General features: G+C 35.9%; 3 protein-coding genes across 4 annotated transcripts; all 3 read right to left on the reverse strand.

Annotated features, from left to right (window-relative positions):
- Positions 1–716: 716 nt before the first annotated feature.
- On the reverse strand, positions 717–5,097 carry LOC136206237 (transcription initiation factor TFIID subunit 14b). The gene is made up of 6 exons (XM_065997210.1): positions 4,710–5,097; positions 4,133–4,221; positions 3,801–4,022; positions 3,543–3,730; positions 3,237–3,358; positions 717–1,108 (listed from the first exon to the last, which is right to left on the reverse strand). The coding sequence occupies exons 1-6, from the start codon at positions 4,833–4,835 to the stop codon at positions 1,016–1,018; spliced, it is 840 nt and encodes a 279-aa protein (XP_065853282.1). The 5' UTR covers positions 4,836–5,097; the 3' UTR covers positions 717–1,015.
- A 7,101-nt stretch (positions 5,098–12,198) lies between these two features.
- Positions 12,199–14,878, reverse strand: LOC136211314 (trifunctional UDP-glucose 4,6-dehydratase/UDP-4-keto-6-deoxy-D-glucose 3,5-epimerase/UDP-4-keto-L-rhamnose-reductase RHM2-like). The gene is made up of 2 exons (XM_066002713.1): positions 13,373–14,878; positions 12,199–12,642 (listed from the first exon to the last, which is right to left on the reverse strand). The coding sequence occupies exons 1-2, from the start codon at positions 14,876–14,878 to the stop codon at positions 12,199–12,201; spliced, it is 1,950 nt and encodes a 649-aa protein (XP_065858785.1).
- A 4,155-nt stretch (positions 14,879–19,033) lies between these two features.
- On the reverse strand, positions 19,034–21,806 carry LOC136206246 (uncharacterized). Of its 2 annotated transcripts, none has more exons than XM_065997221.1 (3): positions 21,636–21,806; positions 19,737–20,599; positions 19,034–19,475 (listed from the first exon to the last, which is right to left on the reverse strand). In XM_065997221.1, the coding sequence occupies exons 2-3, from the start codon at positions 20,594–20,596 to the stop codon at positions 19,301–19,303; spliced, it is 1,035 nt and encodes a 344-aa protein (XP_065853293.1). In that variant the 5' UTR covers positions 20,597–20,599; positions 21,636–21,806; the 3' UTR covers positions 19,034–19,300. The 2 variants fall into 2 exon arrangements, with proteins under 2 accessions (XP_065853293.1, XP_065853303.1); XM_065997231.1 differs by having other exon boundaries at positions 19,737–20,603.
- Positions 21,807–22,252: the final 446 nt, after the last annotated feature.

Raw genomic sequence — 22,252 nt, forward strand, 5'->3', positions numbered from 1 at the left:
AAGTACACATGTATTTCTTCTAAACCTGAGCACCACCAATATTTTCAACCTTCGCTGGGACGATATTATTTATTTCATGTTCTAAGGTTCATAAAGTAAACTTCAGTTTTACCTCTCTAGTCTAAGCTGTTAATCTTTTTCGTTTCTGAAATGGAATGCGAAAAATGAAATCTATGTTGTTCTATTCTGTTCAGTGTATCACAAGTGTCACATTTCAATGTAAATGGTAGACTCAGTTAATCTGCTAAAGTTACTCGGCTGACTAAGTTTTTCTTTATCACTGTGATAAAGTTCAGAGACGAATAAAAAAAACCCACATAGGAAGACATTCTAATGGCAAAAAGTCAGTAAGTCCCATCTTATTCGCAACAAAATAACAAGGCATGTGAGACAGAAAAAATGGGACCATGGCCTGTCTTAGAGGCCTAAACAGTTGTACAGATGAATCACAAGACAACTCCTTTTGATGGATGGTGACCTTATCAAATGATTACCATGTGAAGGCCATGTTACCCTTGTCTTCACACTCGTACTTGAAAACATTATTCAACTCCGACAAAACCTTAGGAGAGTTCCGACCGATAAAATGGTCTACAGTCTACTTCTTTCATTATATTCACAAGGTAAAAGTTTAAATTCGTAAAAATCCACTTCAATGAGCTATAATTCCCCAACTGTAAGACTATTTAAAAGGGCTAAAAATATGCTGAGCAACAAATCAGAAAACATTTCACCTGAATGTCCTCATTGAAAGGAATGTGGATGCCAAGCAGCCAATTTTCTCTGAATAAGAGACCAGAAAAGAAAATGCCCATCAAATCTTTCTCTAGAGATGCTATACAAAGATATATCCTCGGAGCAATTAACCCTTAACAAAATCCGAAATTTGATAACCTAGAGTAAGCACTACAATGGAGTGTTCCACATGTTTTAAATCTCATTACCATGAGCAGATGTCTTCTGTGATTTAAATTTGATAATGCAACTCCCTAAACAATCTAGCATGATCATACGTTCATAAGTCATAAGAAGTGACACCTATAGGTGGTTGAGGAAGCCCATCTATCATACTCAGTTGTCTTCTCAGCTTAACAATATGAGCCTGCACCTATTACATTTTATTTATTATAATTAGGTATATACATCATGAAAAGTTCTAAATTATGTGCCAAAAACAGTATAAGCAAGCATACGAGATGGGAAAAAAAAAATTAAATGATACTCAAGTGTGTTAAAAATTAATACAAAAGAAAACGTTCACCACTGTAAACCTACAATCAAGATGGGACTATAAAGCACCGATTCGGGTACGGTTTTCGGTGGCAAATGAAATTTTTAAAAAATACGACAATTCTCTATATAATTAATTATATATATTACATGTAAAAATATATAAAAAAGACATAAATAAAATTTAAAAGTGTTAAATGTACATAAATTACAGTCCAATTATTTCTCTACTTACAGAGGGTAAATGTGTTATTTTTCAGTCCAATTGTTTTCCTGCTTAATCATATTTATTTAAGCAAGACTATTTTGGAGACAAACTTTAGAAATATTTATAAGTGTAAATGTGTCATTTTTAAGCATATAGAGGGTAAATTCCTATGAAGCACCGACTTGTGTGGCAAACGACATTTTTCAAAAATACTAGATACATGTGTAGTAGGACACAGAAAATTTCTATATAATTATATATATATATATATATAAGAAAAACATAAATTAGATTTAAATTTACAGTCTCATTATTTCCCAGCATATAAAGCGTAAATGTGTCATTCTCAGTGCAATTATTTCCCTGCATACTCATATTTGCATATTTGTTTAAGAAATACTATTTTGGAGACTAACTTTTTAGGAAGATTTATAAGTGTAAATATGTCTTTTTTTTTTAAGCATAAAAAGGGCGGCCCGGTCGCATTACGCGTCCCCGCTGAGCGAGGGTCCGGGGAGGGGTCCCACCACAAGGGTGTATTGGGGGCAAGCCTTCCCTTACCAATTTGATTGGCAAGAGGCCGCTCCTAAGACTCGAACCCGTGACCTCTGGTCACACGGCAACAACGTTTTACCGTTGCGCCAAGGCTCGCCCTCTTTAAGCATAAACGGGTAAATTCTGCTTGGTTTACTCAAGAGGGATAACCTCTTGTTTTTTTCTTTTTAAAAAACTAGACACGACAAGGACACAGCGGGACACGTTTTTTTCCGTGTAGGGTCCGAGTCCGGCGAGTCCACTCTGATCTCCCGGAAGAATCAATGCTTCTTAGGTAAATTCAGTTTGACTCCTTACTCGAGATGGATAACTTTTTGGTTTTTTCTTTTTAAAAAACTGGACAAGGCAGGACACGTTTTATCCGTATCGGGTGCGAGTCTGCCCATGTCCCCGGTGAGTCCTTATGCCCGGAGAATCCGACGCCACCACTCCGACCCCTAGAAGAGTCGGCACTTCATAGAGATGGGATATTATCAAACTATGAGTGCTTTCTCTATGTCGCACGGAAATGAAAACGGAAACAAAACAGTAATTTCTAAAAAAACATAAAAAATGAAAACGTGGAGAAATATATTGTGTAAATATTAAAAATATCGGAATATATTTATAAATATTAAAAATATAATAATATATTTAAAAAACTGCAAGAATTTTTAATTACACGTACAATGGTTTACTGACTCACCCACCCACCCATTATCTATAAATTATAATATATTCCATCACCAGTTATTTGTGATGATAGGTGTTATTATGCATTTACAAATTAACTAAAATCCAATATATATATATTTTTTTTTATTCTATTTTGATTTAAGAATAAAATTAACTAGAAGATGAAAATCATACAAGAACGAAGAACGTGACAAGGATAAAACTCTTCGATCAGAGATGAGAACTCAATTTGATGATAAAAAAGAAAACAGAGATGAGAATTGATTCATAGTTGTACTTTGTAAAATTATACTAAATTACTTTTACCTTGTAAAACTATACTTCAGTCTCTGGTTTTGAATTAATATTTTTTTTATCCTAGTAACAACCATTCATTGTCATTTGTGACTAGATGGTGTTATTAACACCACTATGATACTGAGATAATGATTTTTAAGTCATGAAGGGTTATAACCTCAAAAGTCCAAGGTTTTAAGGAAAAAGAATATAATATTTCCCAGCCAAAGTAGCATTATCGCTTAATAATTATAATCGTCTGACCATATTATTTAAAAAAAGACATGCTAACCTCCTCGCGAGCAGCTGCAAGTTTCAAAAGCTCATCTGCTTCTGAAAAATTCAAAAACCATCGGCTTAAGGGATGATCTTTCGTGTCTCCTCTCTTTTTGTCACTTATATTTCCAGCAGGAACTGCAAAAATTCGAAACAGCAAATATAACAATGAAACAGTCATGAGGGGAAGTTTTTTAAAAAGTGCAACCATGTTACTTGGATAAGAACTATCTCAGGAAGATGCTTTGACACATAAAACAGTGGGACTGTAATAGTGGGACAGAAGTTCTGTAATAAAGGGTATTTATATATGAAATGTTACCAGGAATAGGTAAATGAAATCCAGCAGGTAGTCTGGGCACAACTACAGCAGGATGATTAAGCACACGAGCCAAAAACATTTCTGTAGGATCAGGAAAGACAATGTCATTGTAAGATTCCACAACAACTGGTTTTTTTATTGATTGAGGAGAGGTTTCATCTTCAGGATACAGCTTCAACTGGTGATACCTGCAGAAATTGAACTGTTACTAGTCTCCTCCTGAAGTAAATCAATGCATCAACATGTGTAACTACTCACAACTCTAACTGTTTATCACAAACATCGCTGTGAAAGTAAAGAGTGATTGCAATTTCAAATTCACCCCAGCCACATTCTGATATCTCAAAAGGAGGTGACTCCACCACTCTTGTGGGATTATTGAAACTGGGATGCAAGTGGAACACCACTCGCTTTATCACTACTCCAAGATCTTCATTTGTTGCCCCACGCACATAGACAGTCCACTTATGTGACTGAGACCTAATGAATGAAGAAGCTTTATTTAAAAACCATATACCATACTGCAGGGATTTCAAAAAATTAAATAAACAGGTTAAGGCACAGAATTATCCTATCAGAAATACACTTACTCACTAGCCTTTCGTCCAAGGTAAAATGCAATTGTTCCATGTACCACAGGAACGCTTACTTCCATGTCATTGATTCTCCTGTTTGTAACCTACATGGTGAGGGGAACAAAGTATAATTTCACCATTTTAGTAAGAAATTACAATGTATGTTTTTTCTTTGCCGAAAATTGAAGTTTAACACAGCTATCAGAAAATGCAGCTTCATAGCCTTAAAGTTGAGACTAAATATAGCTCGGACAAAAAGTATGCTGCTTGAACAGCTAAAAAATTCCCAATATCTGACTATGCCTCTATTCTTGACAAAATTGCCAAAGTAATATGCAATGGAGAAGAAAACATTATTCAAAACTAACAATTCATGCATATCGATATTAGCTTTACTCAAAATTTAAGAGCAAAATGGCCGTCAGAACAATCAGCAAGCAAAAGATTACGCAGAGATATCTTGTAAGCAAAAAAAATTCCAGACGTTCAAAGATGAAAAATAATGCAATTCAATCCAAAATTGAGAAGATAATTAAATGATGAGCAAACAATTTTAGTTTTCAGATCGCAACGTGAGGACAAAAGAGATTACCTTATTCTCGCTCTCTTCAGTATCGTTCCCACATCTGATGCGCTGCGATTTCGCAGCAGAGAAAAATCCTTCGGGCTGAGATTCAACCGGCGGTGGTCTAGCCGGTAATGAGGATGCATTAACCATTTCACGATCAGGGGTTTCCCGCTTGAAATTTCAGGCTTCTCGGTTTTATGATGGGTTTAAAGTTTACAGTAGATAGTCTCCTCAAAAAAAAAAAAAAAAAGTTTACAGTAGATAGGTACGTTTGTACTTTTTTTTTTTTTGAATGAAATAATGAATTGAATAAATGAATCAAATCAATGCCAGTAGGCTTACAAGTGAAGGGGAGTGGAAGTTGTTACAGTAAAACCCGAAGAAAAAAGTCCTAATCTGGCTGTTTCATCTGCTAGCCGGTTGCCTTCCCTGCGAACAAAACGAAACATGCAATTTGGGATAGCCTGAGCAATTGATCTGCAGTCTGCTAAAATCATCCCCATACTAGAAAAGTCTTCTACCGAATCACTTCGTAACGCATTAATAACAATCTGAGAGTCTCCCTCGACACAAACTGACACTTCTCCTCTATCTTTTATCCACGTAAGGGCCTCTTTGCACGAAATAGCCTCAGCCACAGCAGGGGGAAAGCGGCCTAGAACTGATCCAAACCTTGCTGCAAACGCGCCTTCGCTGTTGCAAATTACAGCACCAATACCCGTCCGAGGGCTGTTTAGCGGGATCGATGCATCAAAGCTTATTCTCACCCTTCCTTCTTGATCCCTCCCAACACCCCAGTTACCTTGATCGACTGCTCTGGCCGTCGGTCCTTCTGCTTCACTATTTGCTGCAAGCCACGATTTGTAGAAAACTTCCGCATTTGCAGCAGCCGCCTCGGGGTTTATTACTTTCTGTTGCCACACCTTTTGGTTTCGACAAAACCAAAGGTACCATAGCAGAGTAGCGACTTGACCTGCTTGATCCGGATTGGTGCTGTTTATAGTCTCCTCCCACCAGGTTTCAAACTCAACCAGACCCGATCCACGCATCTGCGACAAGGAAGACAAATTCCAGACCGCAATAGAAAAGGGGCAGCGAAGCATGATGTGAGAAATAGTCTCATTCGATGCTGAACAGAATGGGCACTGTGGACTTATATCGACTCGTCGTGAAAGGAGAGATACTCTTGTTAGGATTATGTTCCATGCGGCTCGCCAGATGAAGTTTTTTACCTTCGGAGGGCAAAGCATATTCCATAGCTTATTCCAAGGTGCGTTTCGCACCGTCTCAGGGGGATTGGGGTCATCTTCCATGAGTGCGTAATAAGCCGATTTAACGCTGTATATTCCTTTTTTCTCCCTCCGCCAACTGACCTGGTCTTCATGATTGAAAGAAGATAGAGGGATTTGCAGAATGAAATTTATATCTTCCTCCGAGAAAACTGACTCAAGCATCTCTACGTTCCATTCACTGTTTTCAATAAACCTGTCCACCGTCCAATTACTATCCACCATGATATCCTGTGTTTGCGGCTATCCCGGAATACCCGAGATTGAAGGAAGCCACCTGTCCTGCCATACACGAGTCCGCTTACCATTACCAATCCTCATGAACACCTCTCTGCAGATCAATTGCTGAGCCTGTAGTATACTAACCCAGACAGCACTTGGGCATGAACCCCTTATCGCATCACGGAAGTCCGTTCGCGGGAAATATCTTGCTTTAAATAATCTGCTGATAAGGGAGGTAGGATTTGACAGAAACCTCCAAGCTTGCTTACCTAGTAGAGCTATGTTAAACTCGTGGAAATGCCGGAAGTTCAGTCCGCCCCACTCTTTACGCACACATAAGGATTTCCACCTTTTCCATTTTATTCCCCGACCCCACCAGTACGCATTTAGCATCGTCTGGATCTTTTCACAGATGATTTTTGGTACTAAGAAGACCTGAAAAACATAGGACGGGATTGCTTGAGCTACCGCCTTAATTAAGATCTCTTTTCCCCCTTGAGATAACCGCTTAAGATTCCAGCCCCGGATCCGCTTTTGGACTCTATCAACGACATACCAGAATTCTGTTGTTTTACTTCTTCCTACCGACGCCGGCAGCCCCAGGTAACGGTCATTGCTATCCGCTTGCTGCACCTGCAAAATGCTCGCCAAATATTCTCGCCTTTCCGCGGGGACTTTTGCGCTAAAGGTAACCTTGGATTTAGAGTAGTTGATCTTCTGGCCAGAAGCAGCTTCGTATTGGGAGAAGATAGCTTTGATGTTCACACATTCTTGTACTGAAGCTTTGAAAAAAAAGTAGCTATCGTCTGCAAATAGCAGATGTGAAACTGACGGAGCTCCCCGACTAATTCGGCAACCATGAACCGCTCCACTACACTCGGCTTGACGTAACAAGGCAGATAGGCCTTCAGTACAGAGAATGAAGAGGTAGGGGGAGAGCGGATCTCCTTGGCGAAGTCCTCTAGACGGTTTAAAAGCCTGGAAAACTGCATTTTTGTTTGTTATCTGATACTCAACCGAGGAAACACTGCTCATGATAAGCTCTATAAACTGAACCGGGAAATTCATACGCACCATAACTGCCTTCAGATAATCCCACTCGATCCTGTCGTACGCCTTAGACATATCCACTTTTAGTGCTGCGTACCCTTGTTTGCCACCTCTTCCCAGTTTGAGAGCCTGACCGACCTCGTAAGCTATCATGACATTATCTGTAATAGACCTTTTTGGAACAAAAGCACTTTGGGATGCTGAAATAAGGTAGTGGAGGATACGTTTAAGTCTGTTTGCAATGGTCTTTGTCATTATTTTCCCCAGGACGTTGCAGAGAGCAATAGGCCGAAGGTCTGTTGTTGAGACCAATGGGAACTTCTTTGGGATGAGGATTAAATTTGTTCGATTCACAGAGGTTGGGATTGAGCCAGAGTTTAGACAGCTAGAACAATACCTTGTAACATCATCTCCAATTGTTGCCCAATGTTGTTGAAAGAACCCCAGGTTCAGACCGTCCAGACCGGCGGATTTGGTGCATATCGAACAAGGCATCCTTTATTTCCCTCGCACTATAATCTCTTATCAGCGAACTTCTGTGCTCATCTGATACCCTCGATTGAACTGCATCGAGCCACTCTGCTGTCGAGCTGTCTTGTGAGCTGAACAATTGGACAAATTGTTCCTGAATTGACTCAGCTAGCCCCTCCTTCCATGTGCATCTAACTCCTGCTTCATTAATTAACCCGTCAAAGTCATTTTTCTGCCTCCTGGACTTGACAGATTTATGAAAGAAGCTTGAATTGTGATCTCCCTCTCGCAACCACTGTATCTTCGACCTCTGCTGCCAATAAACTTCCTGCTCTCGTCTAACCAGCTCCAATTCCCTCCTGGTTCTATCCGCTTCCTCGACATCACCCGGGCCTCTTAATTGCTCTAACCGATTTTTTATTTGCCTTACGCGACCCTGAAAACGAAGCCTGAAGTTTCTACCCCAATCCGCAATATTTGATCGGCACTGCTCAAACCTTTCAGGAAACGAAACGCTTGTCGAGTTGTTCCAGGAATTCTGGACTGACTGTTTACACGACTCCTCAAGCCCCCAGGCATTTTCATAGCGAAAAACATGTCCGATCCCATTGGAGATAGTATCTGTAACTAGGATAAGCGCCGAGTGGTCAGATTGAATGGTTACTACATTCTTTACAACTGCCGAACTGAACCTTGCGAGCCATCCGGGGTTAGCCAAACCCCTATCTAATTTCTCCTCTAGCAACGGCTGATCACGTCTTCGTCTATTCCAGGTGAACTGGTAACCTTGCATCGTGATCTCAGATAAGGAACAGGACTCAAGAGTTTCTTGGAATCCTGTTAGTAGGTGTTCTGGATGGCGCCTGCCTCCTCTCTTCTCAAAATCAAACAGCAGGTCGTTAAAGTCCCCGATAACTGTCCATGCAATATCTGATATACTGCTCATATCTTTTAGAATTTGCCAAGACGAAGCCCGTCGACCCCTTTTCGGAAACCCATAGAATCCCATGAGTCTCCAATCTTCAGCCTGGGGTACAGATATCCTAACATCAATGAAATTAGCACCAAATTTCAGGAGATTTACATTCAAGGTTGAGTTCCATATTAGTGCCACTCCTCCACCTCCACGCACACTTGGTACCATAAAATGACTGTCGAACCCAATTTTATTTCTCAATACAACTATCGCTTCACTTCCAACCATTGTTTCCATAAGAAAAACAATATCGGGTTTGTGGGTCTGAACGAGCTCTTTCAGCTCCCTTACTGTCTCGGGGTTACCCACGCCCCGGCAGTTCCAACTGATGGTAATCATAGCATCCGGCTGGCCCCCTCACTGGAACCTGCCGATATCTCTATTTCACTGTTAGGACCTTCTGGTTTCTTTTGGGCGTTTGTTTCATATCTCATCCGCTTAGGGTCAGACATTAGGTGTAACTCTTCTTCATCACGTTTTGTGTCACCCATATTCTTCAGCGCTGTTTCACCTACAACTCCCATATTGATTTGCTCCACCTCAATTTATGGGGTTTGGATTAACGTTGGGGTGGATTTTAGCCATGTCGAAGTATTCTGACTGAACCTTCTTGGACCCATCCTCAGGAACGAGCCATATAGGGTTACCATCTCCGGATCATTGATGGCTCTGAAACCCTCGCAATCTCTGTCTGCATGACCTATCAGACCGCAGAAGAAACAAAAGTGGAGGAGTCTCTCGTACTTAAAGTTCACCCAAGTCCAGCTTGTAGCCGAGGTACCCAGTTTCATTCGTCGTTTCAGCGGCTTAGTTATCTCCAACATTACTTGAACACGAAGGTATCCAGCAAAATTCACCCAATAATCATGGGGATCAGTTTTCAGCACTGTACCTACAAACTTTCCGCAGGAAACCGGGACTTTTTCTGACCGAAACCCAGTTGGGAGGTCGTGTAACTGAATCCAAAAAGCAACCTCTTGTAGTTGGACACTATATATCTCCTCCGGTCGAAGAACTCGCTTCAGCACCAGAAGTTTATTCTCAAACAACCATGGTCCTCCATTCAAGACAGCATTAATATCAAAAGTATGATTGAATTGGAACAGGTACCTATTGTTTTCGAGAGAGATAATAGCCATACCTCCCGCAGGGCGCCATAGTTTTGAGAGAGTAACCTTCATACCCTCTTCGTTAATCTCTTTCTTCGTAACAAACCGACCAACACAAGCCCATCGAAGATCATATGCCTGGACCGGCTCCTGTTCAGGAATAATAACTGGTGCCACCTCTTCTTCTTCCAGCGACAGGTTGAGACAATTTTGGGTTATAGTATCCATCGTTAAGGCAATTGCAGGAAAGCAATATGGTTTTGAAGGGACAAGGGAAGGGAGAGCAATATGCAGATTACTCACACAAGCAGGTAAGCTCGGCGATGATAAAAACAGGGAAGGCGGAGCTCGAAAGCTTAAACCCCAAGTTAGGGTATCGGAGAAAAAAACCCTAGCTCAGGGTAACGGGAGCGTATTAGATGAATGTATTAGGTACGTTTGTACATAAATGATAAGCCATTTCGTTAATATTTATATATTTTGTTTTCAAAATTTTAGCTAAAAATACCTATGTGCATAAAAAGAATTTCACTATAATTTTTAATGAAGAATATAATTATTTTAAATTATTTATATTAAGCTTTTTTTTAGGGATTTATATTAAGGTCCGGTTTGATAACGGCTTTCGGCACTTAAAATTAATACATTACGCGTTTATTGATTTTAAGCGTGTTAGAAAACACAACTTAAATATTTCAATTAAGTCACATAATCACTTATTTTGATAAGTAAAAAAATTTAATTTAAAATTTTAAATTGAAAATTATTAACTAATATTTTTAAATTCAGTATTTATTTTTCATATTTATTTATTTTTTTTTTGAAGTAATTTTTCGTATTTATCAAACAGTTATATCATTTAATACTTTCAGCGTTTATAATATTCAACATTGGCTATTTTTGCAGTACTTAATTTTAAGTTTTATCAAACATCACCTAAGCTTTAAAGAAAACTATTTATATCAAGAAAAGTTATATGATATTTTAGAAAAATGAAATATGAATAAGAATTAATCAAAAGTCAATTTTTTTTATACAAAAAATATAAAATACATTAATGAAAGATAATAGAAAATCTAAAATCTAAAAATAAATTAAACAATATCAATATAAAAAGGAAAAGTGAAAAAAAATATAAAGTTGTTATAATATAAAGCATTATAAGATAATTATTAATAATTATGTGGAAAGTAGTAAATAGGAAAAAAAAAAAAAGAAGCTAAGTGAAAAAATGTCTTAAAATAATGTATCTCTAAATGAGAGATAATTATACTAGGTTACCTAAATAAACGAGAGAGATAATTTTGGGGTTAGTTACATGAATATCAAAATTAATTATAAAATTACAACTATATTAGTTTATGAAATTTAATTCTGAATATGTCATTATTTTCTATATATAATACTTTTACACTCTAATTTAAAAATTCCGAAATCCAATTCATAAATTCTAAACCCTATATAATATATTCTAGATCCTAGTTTATAAACTCTATTTTTTAAAATAGATTAAAAGTAATGATTTTAATAGTTTGATATAATTCAAAATTATGACTTGATATAATTGTAAATACTTTTTCAAAGTGAATTTTGATGTAAATTTATGAGGTTTGTTTCCTAATCATAGGACAAAATCGTCCGTTAATAAAAAAAATATAAAAATAAACCATGTGGTTTAAATCATTTTCAAACATAAACTACGTAGTTTAAAAGTTTGCAAATTGATACTTTGTGGTTTATTCCGTTAGTAAAGACAGTCCAAATTGACTAATGGTATTAAAAAAAAAAGTCAAAAATCAAATGGTAAAGAGCTATTTTGATATTTGTATTTATTTATTTTATAAATTAACCCTTTTATTATCTAATTATCACAAATAGACCTCAAAACATCAAATTCATCAAATAAACTACATGTTATCATCTCGTCAAGGCAAATGCTCAACCCCCAAAGAAGGCAAAATCCCAAGATGAGGGAACTTGCCAAGGCTGAAGTCATCAAGCTTCTAAATGTTGGTATCATTTATGTAAAATTGTTTGTGTAATAAAAAACCTGATCATGAAAGTAGCATATACTTATTAAGTTGCAAGGCATGATTATTATTATTATCTATAAGACTATATATAAAAGAGTCTTTGTTATTGAATTCAATTGCATCAATGAAATCTATTAGATTGCTGTGAACTTGCTATTCTTTTCTCTAAAAAGCTAACATATTCTAAGAAAATTAAAATTAAGTAATTTTAGAAAAGAAAAATAGAAATATAAACTAAATCTTGGGAGAGAGAGAGCAAGTAGAAAATGTCTAATTACCAAAATAAAAGCTGAAAAGAAATGAACAAAAATGTTATATGAATTGAAAGCAAAATGAAGGTGAAATGAAAAGAAATGAAAAATCTCAAGTCTTTTTGTTGGGCTCAAAAACATACTTAATAATAGAATCTCTAATAGACAATAATTGAGGAAACTCCTTGTTTAACTTGGAAGCATCAAGCTCATTATTACTCCTTGGTGCAATGATGACTTTGGCTTGTTCTTCCAAGCTGAAATTAGCCCACTTGAATCCAGGATCAATATACTTCTTGTACAATTCTAAGATTTCATTGTGTGAAATGACTCCTGGATTAGTGAAGTTCCATATCCCTCTGCAATTCCTCTTTGCCATCTCAATTGAAATTGGTAGTAGCTCATCCAACACTGTCATGCTATTTGGTATGTTCACTACCTTGTTATAACGGCTAATTTTTGTGATGAAGTTTCTTGGGTTACTAAGATCAGATGATATTGGCATTCTTACCCTCAATGTGCACACATTTTCATACTCTTTCAACAATTCTTCCACCTACAAAATAACATTACATTAGATGAAAATAGAGTTGTAATCGAGACTAGCCGACCTTAGCTTTGACATGTTAATGCTCGTCTCGGCAGAAAATGGACGAGTTCAAGATCGTATCAGCTCAACATCCTATTCGAACTCGGTTCATTAAGAAAATTATCTATTCGCGAGCTGCTCGTTTATTTGTTAACGCGTTTTAATTGCTCACTAGCAACTCGTTAATTCTGTTCATGAACTTTGCTTACGAACAACTTATGTTCATAAGCAAGGTCGTGAACAACTCAATAATACGTTTAAAATAAAGAATTTAAGTCGAAGATGGGTTTCAATATCACTTGAAATTTCTTTAATACAAAACTATGTAGTTTTGAAACCTATAAAACTGAAGTTTCACACATAATTACTTAGTTTTACATTTCTCCTTTTGTATATAAATACTATTACTAAAAAAATAACGTAACTGAGCTTGCTCACGAGCATGAACATGAACATCATAATTTCATTATCTTGTTCACAAACCTACAAACGAGTCTGCTCGAGCTTACGAGCCGAGTATCATCGTGCTCAAGCTTGGCTTAACGAGCCTCAAAATCATGCTCAAGTTCAGTTCGTTTATAAATTGAGCCGAACATGGTCGAGTTTTTATCGAAATGAACAAGCGGCTCGACTCATTTACAACTGTAGATGAAAGCAATTAAGTAAAACATTAGATGTATATAGTTATTGTACGTACCATAGCCTTTGTTTTGGAGTAGAAAGAAGCTACGAAATTAGGTTTATCATCTTCCTTGAATCCAATCCCAGAGCCTTGTTGATGTTCCTTATCATACTCAAAAATGCAACCAGTAGCAAAATTCATAAGCAAAACATTTTGTTGTCTGCAAACATCAGCCAAAGTTAGTGTACCCACCACATTACTCCTAATAGTTTCCACCTTATGAGATTCACACCAATCAACATTAGGCCTACCAGTAACCCCAGCAGCATTGAAAACATGGGTTGGCTTTATTTTTCTCAGATCTTCAGTAATTGACTTTCTATCTTCTAATCTTCCTACCCCATATTCATATTTTATACCTTTTTTTTCACATATCTTCCCTAACAATCCCCCTATCCATCCTGTTCTACCATATATCAAAAACTTAACATCATCATTCTCATCTTTTGATTTTGAATTATTATCTAGTACCCAAACATCATCATTTGATTCAACAACAAATGAAATACGAGGATGTGGATGAAGTGCAGCAGAAACATCTCCCCACCAATCAGGGTTTTTTTTGTACCATTCAATTGTTGTCTTCAACCCTTGTTCCCAAGTAATCCTCTCTTGCCAACCAAGCTTTTTCAGCTTTTGATCATCTAAGAAGTATCTTTGATCATTAAAAGGTCTATCTTGCACAAAGTTTATAGCTTTTTCAGGATCTTTACCAAACAAGCCACAAACATCATTAGCCACATCCAAAACACTTCTCTCTCTTTTTGTACCAATGTTGTAAACATGTCCTATGGCTCCTTTATGAAGAATAACATCAAATGCTTCCGCGACGTCGTCGCAATGTAGATAGCTTCTAACATTGGATCCATTTCCATGGATAGGCAATTGCTCTCCTTTCATCAACAGAAGAATGAACTTTGGAATAAGCTTTTCTGGGTATTGATTTGGTCCATACACATTATTTCCTCTAGTAGTAATTGTAGGAAGACCATAAGATCTATGATAAGCCATCACAAGCATTTCAGCTCCAGCTTTTGTTGCAGAATAAGGATTTGTAGGAAGAAGTTGAGAAGCCTCAGGATTACCTATGTCAGTTTCCATATCCGTTTCGCCGTAAACTTCATCTGTGCTAACATGGATGAATCTTCTGATTCTTTTAGTAACTTTGCAGGCTTCAAGAAGAACATGTGTGCCATAGATATTATTGGTTGTGAATTCAAAAGAATTGCCAAATGAATTGTCCACATGGGTTTGAGCAGCAAAGTGCATAATGGTATCAATATCTTCATCTATCAAGAGATGATTAATAAGATCTGCACTAGCAATATCTCCTTTCACAAATTTGAAATTTGGAGCAGATCTAGATGGGTTCAGATTCTTGAGGTTTGAGCAATAGTCTAGCTTGTCAAGGGCAACAATTTTGTAATTTGGGTAGTCTTTTATCAGTCTATTGGTTACATGAGAGGCTATAAAACCAGCAGCTCCTGTTATAAGGATCTTTTTTGGTGAGTAAGTAGACATGTTTTTCTTCTTTGTGTCTGTCACTGCACCACATGATATATTCCAACAAATATACAGTAATTAATGTTCAATTTATATATAATAATCATAGATATTGAATTAATTTATCAAATTATATGCATAAGAAAAAGATGGCGATCAAAGATCAATCAAAACAAAGCATGATCATGTATGTAAATGAGAAATGAGGAGGATAACAAACTTACAATTAGTGAGGAAAAGGCTTCAGAAAAAGTACTCATAGAAAGTATACTCATAAAGGGAGAAAATGTGAAAATTATTTAGTTTAAGGTTAAAGGAAAAATAAGGTAGCAGATGGTAAAGGATATATGAGAGCTCATATTTTAGTTAGAGAATAAAGAGATCTCTGACTATTTTTGTCTCTATTTTTAGTTGTTATATTTTCCCTTTTATTTGGAATTTACAGTTGAGAGCTCCTATTTTGTTGCCTTTTGATCAAGCTACTTTCTACACCTTTGATTTTATATATATAAGAAATTCTTTTACAAATTAAAATACAACTATATGCTCAAGTTGTTGAGGAATAGGTTTATGTTACAATAATACATATTTCAAATCATTTTACTACAAATCAGAATGAACTTGTACAACTAATTCAACCTATGCTTTATGAGTTAAGGCCAATCACATGGTAAAAAAAAAATTTATAAATCCATTAATTTAGTGTCAATTTGGTTGAGTTAAATAATTTTCGTTTGACTATGCATAAAAATCCTATTAATTAGGTGAAATGTAAATCTTACACCTATTAAAAAAACATTTTATTTTAAAGGCTTTAATTGTTTAAAATAACTAGGAAATTTTATGTAAATGATGTGAGATAATCGCAGGTGAGCATGTGGAGACCTGACATGTAAGATAAAAGATGATTAATGAGGGCCGGGGATCGGCGATTCTACTTTTGATGCTGAAGCCAGTAAAGTTAAGAGAGAATGATACCGTAAAATTTCTCAAGAAGAGTATGAAGTTTGGGTGAGCAAGAATAATGAATGGATACCGAAGAGATGACTCAAGTCATGTAAACTAGTAATTTAATATATTGTGTTATTGTTATAATTTTATTTATTTTATTTTTAATATGATATTGTTTGAGTTATTGTTATATTCTTTTAATTATTCGTAATAAATAAATTATTTTTATATATTATTATTATGGTATGAATTGCTATAATTTAATGTTTTTTTAGGATTTTATCTCCTTTTACCATTTTATAGATATTTTTACATTTGAATTAAATAATTATTATATATAAAAATGAAATAATAAGAGAATTATTACTATTGTTCAAACTTTGTCAATAAACTATGGGATTTGATATATTTGTGATTTACTTCATTAACAAAAAAAAAATTATAAAAATCTTTTCCTAAAAATAACCATTATAAATCTTAACACAATTTTGAAAAATCTTAACAAAATTTTTAAAATGAGTATTTTTGTCTTTTACATTTAATTTTATAATTTTAGTTTTCATTTAATTAGAATTTTTCTCTCATTTGGCCATTTGACTATTTGGATGTTGATTTAAGCTATAATATAGTAGTTATAGCTTAAATCTTGTAGTTATTACACGTTCTTAACGGTTGGAAAATAAAATTTTATCCCACGTTAAGATGGGAAGACAGAGTGTGCACTTGTGTGGCTTATTTTACAAAACCTATTAAGGGTGTTAAAACTAAGGATGCCAAGGCAATCTTGCCTTAAAAAGTTAAATACCCTTCCAATACAAGTCACTCTTCCAAGCACCATCCACCTTATTAAACCCTTCTAAACATCACATTGGAGATGCTTTTATTAGAACACAATACACGGGCTTGTTTATAAAGTCGTCCATCTCAATGTAAACTTTAAACAAGATGTTAATTTTCCTATATGGCATAAAATGAGATAAAAAGCACAAGCCAAAAATCAGTAAGGCAACAAGCCATTAAACTAACAACTTCTAGAAAACAAACTCATAGGAAAAGAACCTGCTGACATAGAGGCATAATTTTGAGAGGAGGATTTTGCTCCTTTATTGACATATTTTAGCGTTTACCATTTTATGTGGATTAGGTACTGTATAAGATTAATTAAACTTGTATTAATCAACAATAGTTATACATATTTATAGGGAGAGAGTCGATTCCCCTAGGCAGAGTCCTAAAAGTATTCTACTAGCTTATAACGAGGAACACAAGTAGAATAAGACATATTAGAACAATAATAACTTGTATTTCAAGTAAACTATACTATCTTATACTTATCAGAGTGGATTCATACATGAATCGTGCAGGTGTTGCTACCTTTGTACCTTGTGTCACGGACCAAATATTGTGACATGCATACTCGATGAGATGCTTTCTCGTTGAGCTTGAATGTGGGACTCATGAAGCCTATAATTAAGAGTATGTGTCATAGATGTGCTTTACCATGAGTTAGGCATGCCGATCAATTGAGTTTGGGGTGCTTGTTGTTGGTCTTGGATTTGACTATGACGAATGGACGTGCTGTCTAAACGCTAAACTGGTTTGAAAGCTATTCTCGCTCCCTTGATGAGCCAATGAGAGGACGAAAACCAGTGAACATCCAAAATGAAAAAGGATGAACCTCGGGAATGCAAGTGTCCCAGGATGCCGCATGGGTGTTGCCTCTATGCGAAAAAACTCTAACCCCGTGACAAATGATATTAGAGCCTGTAATGTGCTAGTTGTATGTGAACGCAGAGCGCTCGTTACCGATGGTGAATCCAATAAGTAGATCGTTCAACTTGGATCCTCTATAAGAGATTGAGACGAGGACGAGTATGCAGAAATTCGCAGTGAAAAGTTCGCTAAACGCTCCAGTAGCGATGCTGGTGGATCCAAAGAAGGAAGTCCACAAGTGGATGCTCTAGAAAGAGATTGACATGAGCACGAGTAGGCAGGGAATCCCGCACTGATGGGACAACAAAATGAAAGAAAAAAAGGAGAATATCACGGACCAAATGTTGTGACACACAAACCGGTTTACTGCTAAGATAGCACGTTTATCTGTTATAGTTAAATTCAAGACCATCGACATCTTTGGCACGTACTCTCAATTGTAGCCATCCCACATCTTACATTTAAACTTAACCATCGACAAGATGCGGGATGGCTACAATTGAGAGTACGTGCCAAAGATGTCTTATCTTGAATTATGCATATTGATCCAATCGAGTTTGAGGAGCTTGTCGATGGTTAAGTTTAAATGTAAGATGTGGGATGGCTACAATTGAGAGTACGTGCCAAACATGTCGATGGTCTTGAATTTAACTATAACAGATAAACGTGCTATCTTAGCAGTAAACCGGTTTGGAAGTTTGTTCCCGCTCTCCTGATGAGCCCATGAGAAGGCAAAAATCAGTGAGCATCGAAAACGGAAAAAGCCGAACCTCAAAAATGCACAAATCATGTTGTTCTACATGAATATTTCCTCTCCACGAAAACTTTGATCCCATGATACTAGTTTATGATTCACTGATAGTTTATTACTGTTCTTACAGCTGAGTTAATGAGTACTAGTTATGTTAATCATGGAGAAACTTAAACCCCGATGGTTATTTAGTTTGAAGAAGGTCTGTACTTTTCAAGGTTTACAGCTTTTGAAACAAAATCTGATTATAAAATAGCCATATGAATGATGAATAAGGGGTTAAATGCACTATCGATCACTATCTAATATTGTTGTTTTAAAATAGCCACTCAATTTCAATTTGTGTTAATAAAATCACCGATTTCAGTAGTTAAAAAGTATCAAAATGATGACATAAATTACACATCAGTATTAGTCAACTAAGATTTCTGATCAAAGTATTTATTGAGACAAATTGAAATTGAATAATTATTTTAAAAGAACTATGTAAATTCAGTGATCAATTATACATTTAATCCTCAGAGGAAAATAAGTTTTCACTCCATAATTATTAATTCCCCAGTTTCCCTTCCAGCCAAAGGTAGTGAAAAGAAGAAAAAGCCATCTATCACGAAAAACCCCAGCGGCAGATAGCAGCTTTATTACCAACCAACCTGCACAACAATCTTCAACTCCTAAGAGTCAAAAGTCGATATCTTACTTTTATATTGAAATGTAGATCAATCATTTTCGGAAAACATAATTTTGTTCTCAAAGAATTACAGAAAAGATGCAAAATCCGATTAATAACAAGAATTTGCATTCACACATCACTACTGTTTCATTAATATTTTCCGGCTTGGGTTCGGGTTTTCCAACACCACAAGAATAGGAACAGTAAACATGTTCACCGCGCTCTTCACAATGTTACAGTTAACGAAAAGGATCCAAGATGCCTCAAAATAAAGCATTACAATTCAATTTCGCACTCTTCTCTGGCATACCAGCAATTGCACCATAAGCCGCCACAAGGTAGAAGAACCGAGTCATATATGAGAAGCACTCAAAGCCATTACCTTGCACTGTTCATTCATAGCCAGAAGTTGAGCCTCTTTCTTGTCAAGAAGAGAAGTCAACCTCACATTCTCTTCCACAAGTTTCTGCACCTCAGCTTCTTTCTGCATTTTCTCACCTTCTAATTGGGTTGTTTTTGCAACTAGCCTGCCATAAAAAGTATGAAAGATCAACATGTATTTACTGATATTGACAGGATTACTATTCCAACAAGACTAAACTGCTACCCGTCGCCTATATTTTTTGTTGATTCGGGAACTACAAGGTTCAAAACCATATTAAGACCTAACAGAAACATAAGATCTAAACTAAACCAAACCATATCATATAACTTTATGAGTTAAATGACACCACAAGGAAAATGAGTATGCGAAGACTAGCAGAATGGCTAATTGGGAATTCACTGACCGTTCAAAAAGCCTTTCAATAGTTTGAAATTGTTTTTCTGATGAAAGAAGTGTTTCTCTCACACTAATGAGACTGCTAACATAGGATTTCAGTGACTCAAAGTCCCTTTTAACTCGGCATAGTTCTTGTTCATTTTCAGCAGCTCTTTGCCTCTGCCTAGATGTCTCGTCTACCAAATCTTCAACCCTCTGCCGCATCTCATTCAAAATACTATTTGTACCAAGAGCAAATTTTTCCATCTCCTCTAACTTTGAAGACATGCTCTCAATTTGAACCGCCTTCTTCCTAATTTCTTCCTTACCTAAAGTTACCTTCTCTTTCTCAAATTCAGTTTCAGATTCTGCCATTATAATCCTTTTAACAAGAGCTTCCATCACATCTGTTACCATCTGCACAGACTTGAGTAACTCACCAATATAAATTTCATCCTGTTCATCATAGCTACCGTGCTGCTCACTAAGTCGAATCCATGTTTCATCATCCGGACTCTCAAATGAAGAAAGATCAACATTCCTAGACCAACTTGACAATGGTGTACCTTCCTTGTCGACCAGTCCCACTCCTTCTAATTGTTTAATGCCACATGAGGTATGAGCTAAATCAGGAACAGCCATAATCCTTGCTTTTGATTTTAAGTAGGTCAATAATGTTGCAGTGGTTTTCACCCTCCGCCAAAGAACATCCAATTCCTTCTTTGCATCTTCATCGGAACCCTGTATACAAGCCTTTACCTCCATAAGCTTTGCCTGTAATACATCTACTTGCAATTGATGCCGACCCATCTCCTGCTTCCAGACTTCATGGGTTTCGTTTAGCTGGGACTTCAAATTTGACAAATCAACATCTTCTCCGGATGCCATGCCCTATCTTGGATTAAGAAAGACATGTGAGAGCTCTAAACTTAGACCCCCAAAACCATTTTACAATCTTGTAAAATCCAAATACAGGATGCATAAAACCATTCTAGTTCATGAAACATAAAGCATAAGTGTTACAACTTAATGGTTGAATTCATGAAATCCTTAGAAAATAGGAAAGACAACAGAAGTTTTGAAGTTGAACAACAATCATACTACCCGAGATAATGTCTTAACAAGTACATCCTCATTACAAACGGTCCCTGAGAGTAACATATTTATATGTAGAGGTTAAGATTTCACAGCATTGGTTTGAAGTATACATTTAGGCTCCATTCCAAGACTAAAGCTTTATCCATATGAATAACATAATTCATCACATATAACTAAAAATACAATGGCAAAAGCTTTAATATACCGCAGAATTAAATTGCCTAATTTTACACGGCCAAAGAGCAAGATTCACATAATCTCAAAACAGATTAAAAACTGTTTCAGGAAAACCTACAACATTGATATGTAAAAGACAATTAAACATTTGTATTATCAGGAAGTTCCTCTCCTGAGACGCCCCAACCCCAAAAATCACAAGAAGGGGAAAACATCTCCGTTAGGTAAAAGCTGATTGGAGTTCAACGTTCCAGTTATAGCGTTTATCGATTATGTAAAAAGACACGACCTTCTTCAAGAAAGGGAAAAAATCCTAAGCTTGATCAAAGATATGAAAGCTCAACTTGACGACCTGAACTTAGAAAAAGGCCCAAAAAAGAATAATGAACATGAATAAAACCCTAATTGTAGATTTAAATTAGCTAATTGAAGCACAAAAACAAACAGCGTTCATAATCAGACAGCAAAAATATCCATGAGAAAGGAAATAATCGACAAAAAGGGTAGCCTTACATGCATCAGACGACAAACAATGTATGTAAATGAATAGGGACAAAAGAAAAAACTAAGATCTTTGGAAGGTAAAAACAAAAACGAAAAATAAAATTGAGATATAAAAATTAGGAGAAGTGAAGGGGAAGAGAAATTAAACCTGGAATTTGTGATTGAATCAGTAGGAAACGGAAGTTCTTTGGATTCCTGGAGAATGAAAGCGTAACACAAAGAGAAGAGAGGAGAAGGTAAGGGAGAGAACAGAAAGATTTAGTTGGACAGGACAGGTTTGTTCCTGTCTCCTCTTTTTCTCTTTGCTTTTTCTTACCTAATGGATAATCTCAATCTTACTAATATTGCTTTACCATATATAATAGTAGTAACAATAATTTTATTTACCTAACTTTAAATTAACTTTACACCAATTAAAAAATAAAAATAGAATAATGCAATTAAAATAGCTAAATTGTTTTTTTTAAAGAATAGCTAAATTGTTTAAAACATGAATTACAGATAACTACAATTAGAATTTTAAAATGTATTAAATTTGAATGTATTGATTTCTGTAAAAAAAAAATTGATAATACTCTCTCAATTTCATATTACATGTCTTTTTTTTTTTTGAAAGATTGTAAAAAAAATAAGGAATAGATTAAATACTTTAGAAAAAAGACTTTACTATCCCTATTTATTGAGTCCATTATTTAATTTATTTATATATATATATAATAGTCTACTATTTTAATTACTCTCAACAAAATCATATTTATTCAACTT

The sequence above is a fragment of the Euphorbia lathyris genome, chromosome 1 (assembly GCF_963576675.1).
Source record: "Euphorbia lathyris chromosome 1, ddEupLath1.1, whole genome shotgun sequence".
Taxonomy (NCBI): domain Eukaryota; kingdom Viridiplantae; phylum Streptophyta; class Magnoliopsida; order Malpighiales; family Euphorbiaceae; genus Euphorbia; species Euphorbia lathyris.

Coding starts and splice junctions, on each gene's coding strand:
- LOC136206237 (XM_065997210.1), bottom strand. CDS start 4,835: ATGGTTAATGCATCCTCATTACCGGCTAGACCACCGCCGGTTGAATCT. Junction 3,731..3,800: donor TGTGATAAACAGTTAGAGTT/GTGAGTAGTTAC, acceptor CAATTTCTGCAG/GTATCACCAGTTGAAGCTGT. Junction 1,109..3,236: donor TTGCAGCTGCTCGCGAGGAG/GTTAGCATGTCT, acceptor AAAATGTAATAG/GTGCAGGCTCATATTGTTAA.
- LOC136211314 (XM_066002713.1), bottom strand. CDS start 14,878: ATGTCTACTTACTCACCAAAAAAGATCCTTATAACAGGAGCTGCTGGT. Junction 12,643..13,372: donor ACTCCAAAACAAAGGCTATG/GTACGTACAATA, acceptor GTTATTTTGTAG/GTGGAAGAATTGTTGAAAGA.
- LOC136206246 (XM_065997221.1), bottom strand. CDS start 20,596: ATGGCATCCGGAGAAGATGTTGATTTGTCAAATTTGAAGTCCCAGCTA. Junction 19,476..19,736: donor ATTGAAAGGCTTTTTGAACG/GTCAGTGAATTC, acceptor TTTTTATGGCAG/GCTAGTTGCAAAAACAACCC.